Consider the following 4336-nt stretch of genomic DNA (forward strand, 5'->3'; position numbering starts at 1 on the left):
TCAAAAGGGTGGTGTCATAGGGCCCTCCTGGATACTCTTAGGAAGACCTCTCGACAGCCTGCCTCATTACTGCACGTAGCTGTGCCGCCTGCATATCAAGAGCAACATGCGTATCAGGAATAGCGTGTGCTTGAACGTGTTCCTCCTTGGGATCATACTCATTATCCATGTGATCTCGAGACGAGGACGCATGGGCCAGACGACTCCTCGAGGCAGAAATGGATGCTCATGTGTCCTTCTAGATTGCTCAATTCTTTCACACCGAGCGGATGCTGTCTGGCTTATTGAAATGAGGAGAAGAAACACTTGCTTTAGTAACGCTTACTTCTTCAAAGTCTCGGAAACACTTCTTTTAGTAACTTACTCAAAATAGAGATATGAAGGATTTGGGTGTTTGTGTGAATGGAATAGAAATAGTATAAAGATGATGAAGTATGGGGGGTTCTCTTTGCGTCAAATATATACTTAAAATAGATTCTGATATGCATATCCGAAATCCCCTGAACTTAAATTATGGGCTTGATTCCCTGATTCATATGCGAAATCTTTCTGATTTTGAAAAAAAAATTGTTTCGAAAATGTGTATCCGAAAATTTCTATATATATATATATATATATATATATATATATATATATATATATATATATATATATATATATATATATATATATATATATATATATATATATATATATATATATATATGATATAGTGAGTTTGAATAAGCATATCTGAATTAAAGGACTATTTTAGAGTTTTGGTCGAGAATCTCTAAAATGCCATAAGGATGTTATCTGAATTTTGTTACTATGCTTTTACCCTTTTACCATATCCAAAGTTACCATTATTGACTTCATAAGAGGAAAGCTTTTTTATGTTTGAAGAAAATATGAATTGATTTTGGGGAATAGGGTTTATGGGACGATGATTTCAGGTGGAGGAGGAAGAAGTTCATCGTCATCATGGGCACCGACGACCTCAGTTTCAGCTTCGGGAAAAAGAATTCAAAGGGAAATGGTTGAACTCAACAACGACCCTCCTCTTCATTGCTCTGCTGGTCCCAAGGGTGATAACCTCTATCATTGGATCGCCACCATTATTGGTACCCCAGGTTCACCATCTTCACCCTTAACCTAAACCCTAGCTTTTATACTCAGTATTGAATTTATTGAATAATTTCTCTGGTTTTCTTTGTAGGTACACCTTACCAAGGTGGCATATTCTTCCTTGATATAATATTTCCAACTGATTATCCTTTTATGCCTCCCCAGGTATTGTTACTTGTCACCTTACATCCTCCAAAGTACACTTTTGTTCTCTGTGTATGTTTGTTTTCTCATATAAGCTTACTTTTTTTTTTGAGTTGTGTGTATTTGCAAAAGTTACATCATTGTGAATTAGTTTTGTTAAGTCTGTCAACTGAACTACTACCTAATTTAGTAGTAAGCTAAAGGTAATGACTTTTTTTGGCTTATGTTTCTTTTTTTCCCAACTTGATGTTTGTATTTGCTTGTGGGAAAGTGTTAGCAAGGAATGGAACTGTAGTTTTGTTCATGACTGTTAAATTTCATGAAGTTAATACTTACTGCTGTATTCTGATGAGTAAAAATAGAAGCTAAATTGCCGAGTAAAAACAAAAACTAAACAGATACTTAAGCCATAAGACTCTCCCACCCAATAGGCTAGTCCTCTGGGATGGACTCTCCTCAGGGGATTGAATTGAGCAAGAGCGCAACCTGAAAAGGAACAACCAGGAAACTGGAAGGTCAAGAATGAATGCAATTCCGAGTGGTTAGTGAGAGTGCTCTTTCAAGTTTCACCTCATAGGTTTGTCTTTTGGGATGGTTTTTCTCATGGGCTTGAGTCATATCTCTTAAAATCTAGATTGGGGTTAAGTCCCCTCAAGGAAGCCATATTGGTGATGTAGGCCATTCTTCATCCAAATCACCTCTTATATCTCTCTTCTCATAGGTCTTCTGGGATAGGTTTTCATTACAGGCTTGCGTCAATACTCGGGTAGTGTTTCCTTAGGGAAGGCAAATTGGTGATGTGGACCATTCTTCAACTATGCATCGCCTCTTTTATTGAGTATAGGGATATCAAGCATGATTATTGGAAAATGCCTAAATTTGGTTGCATCATCCTTCCCTTTTTCATAAAAGAATTTATGTTGTCAATCTTGGATATATTAGTAATAGGCCTCCTATCACCAGGACTTATGTTAAAAAAAAGCATATAAATCAAGTTAGTGCTGCGACAGAAATTATGTATTACTAGTAGGCAGATTATTTTATTATTATTATTATTATTATTATTATTATTATTATTATTAAATATCGTGTCTGCAGTAACTGCTATCTAACTTCTGCAGGAAGTCCGAAACTGCTGAAGAAAGTTAAGAGTTATAAATATAGGCTGAAAGGAAAAGGGAGGGGATTGGGTATTCTGTCTGTTGGCTGGGTTAGGCGAAAGTAGGTTCTCTAATTCCTAGAGGTTGTTTAATCGTGACAGTTAGAGTGCTGTCTTGTATGTAATTCCCTTTGTGCAAGTTCTTCCCAGAGTGGATACTGTGTTTATTCAATAAACAGTAGCATTTCCTCAGCGTTTAATCATACCAGAACCAGTTTCTAATACTTGCATTTTTCATATCTAAACCAGTTTCTAACACTGGTATTTTTCACATCTAAACCAGTTTCTAACAGGATAGCCGCGGGGAGCGGCCAACCTCAATACACTAAAGTGTGATAGTAGATAGAGGGATAATCTCTATATGACTAGAAAATATCAAAATAGCTGGGGAAGCATCACCCTTGCAAGTTTATGGGTTGCGTCACAGTAGAACCAGATGAGAAGCAGAGGGAACCCGGTAGTTGTCACCAGAAATCTTAGCAGTCATTGCTGTAAAACGTAGGGGGTAGGGGAGTTAGTGGGTCCTCCGCTCTTTACAAAAGGGGTGTAGGAGAATCTGCTCAAGATCTTGGAGGTGCTGGCTGGGTCAATGGGAACTTTTTGTTGTTTTTCAAGTTTAGTTTATTAGATGGGTTGTTTCTATTTATATAAAATGCTCGTTTTTTTCTTCTTTCAGCAAATCACTGTTATTTTTCCGTTATTTTGTAATTCTTCAAGTATAGTCCCTCTATAACCTCCTGCAACATATTAATTGTTTTGTATTGGCTTGTTAAATTGAGCTTGCAGGTAGTCTTCAAAACTCGCATTTACCACTGTAATGTAGAACCTGATGGCCGAGTTAGTATTGGAATATTGAAGGATGGTTGGAGTCCAGCACTAACAATTTCTAAGGTGCTACTTGCAGTTAGATCAATTTTGACAAATCCCGACCCTTGTAAGTTTGTCTAGTCTCTTCTTCAATTGTTTCAACTTTCAATAACTGCTTTCATATGTCTTATCTTTTCTTCTCGTTGATGATGGTTTACTGTTAGTTTGTTACCTCCCTGTGTTTGATGAAGCAGCATCTTTAACCGGATGCCAATTAATGATTATGTCCTTTGACACCGTGAATTTAATTGATTTATTTTCTGATTTCAAGCTGTAGTATTAGTAATACCAACACTTACAATCAATCGATACTCCGTCTCCAAGTAGCCATTTATGTTTGTGGAAATGTAAAATTGCTATTGTTGATGCAGATAATGCTGTTGTTCCTGGCATTGCTCACTTATATTTGGGAGACAGAGCAAAACATGATGATATCGCTGCAGAGTGGACTGTCCGATTCGCCAAGTGAATATTTATATAAGAATCAATTGATTGGCTTGACAGAATAATGTTAGCAGTTTTACAATCTTTCTAATGTGTGCTTTATTATCATATGAATTTCATTGCATTGGAAAGAGTTTGTTGTATAGTTTGCCGTTAACGTTTTTCTACATCTTATATATCATGTTCCAGTATTTATGTAAATGAGAATGATAGTTCATAGTTCATGTACTTGTTACAAGCTTACCTCCTTCATCAAGCTTTGATAATATGAGGATCTGTTGTTATATCGCAATTTTTACAAGAAACCCGCAGGATGAACATATTTTTCAAAATTTGCTATCTAAATCTAGTTCAACTGCTATTGTTCTGTATGATTATCAGCTATTGCTATCTTAATCTACCTGAATGATGTCTAAAATGGCTAAAAGCTCACTATTTCCTGCACAATATATCCAGGGAATTTTTTTGCCAGAGCTAATCCGTAAGGTCACGCCATTCTAGTTTTTCCACCTATCATACAGGAGTAATCAAACATTTGATCTTATGGCAATGACAATTTAATGCAATCGGTGCTTGAAAAACTACTCATAATAGGTAGTAATATCACTTAAGTTA

The 4336-nt window shown here is 36.2% G+C and overlaps 1 protein-coding gene across 1 annotated transcript; it reads left to right on the plus strand.

Annotated features, from left to right (window-relative positions):
- The first annotated feature begins 833 nt into the window (after positions 1-833).
- LOC131603401 (constitutive photomorphogenesis protein 10) lies at positions 834-3922 on the plus strand. Its single transcript, XM_058875700.1, has 4 exons — positions 834-1112; positions 1199-1272; positions 3197-3344; positions 3649-3922. The coding sequence occupies exons 1-4, from the start codon at positions 926-928 to the stop codon at positions 3744-3746; spliced, it is 507 nt and encodes a 168-aa protein (XP_058731683.1). The 5' UTR covers positions 834-925; the 3' UTR covers positions 3747-3922.
- The last annotated feature ends 414 nt before the right edge of the window (positions 3923-4336 follow it).

The sequence above is a fragment of the Vicia villosa genome, linkage group LG5 (genome assembly GCF_029867415.1).
Source record: "Vicia villosa cultivar HV-30 ecotype Madison, WI linkage group LG5, Vvil1.0, whole genome shotgun sequence".
Lineage (NCBI taxonomy): Eukaryota > Viridiplantae > Streptophyta > Magnoliopsida > Fabales > Fabaceae > Vicia > Vicia villosa.

Bases quoted from the DNA above. Each gene is read 5' to 3' on its own strand.
- LOC131603401 (XM_058875700.1), top strand. From the start codon at position 926: ATGATTTCAGGTGGAGGAGGAAGAAGTTCATCGTCATCATGGGCACCG. The intron at 1,113-1,198 runs GTTCACCATCTT...TTTTCTTTGTAG, and splicing joins CACCATTATTGGTACCCCAG to GTACACCTTACCAAGGTGGC. The intron at 3,345-3,648 runs GTAAGTTTGTCT...TTGTTGATGCAG, and splicing joins TTTGACAAATCCCGACCCTT to ATAATGCTGTTGTTCCTGGC.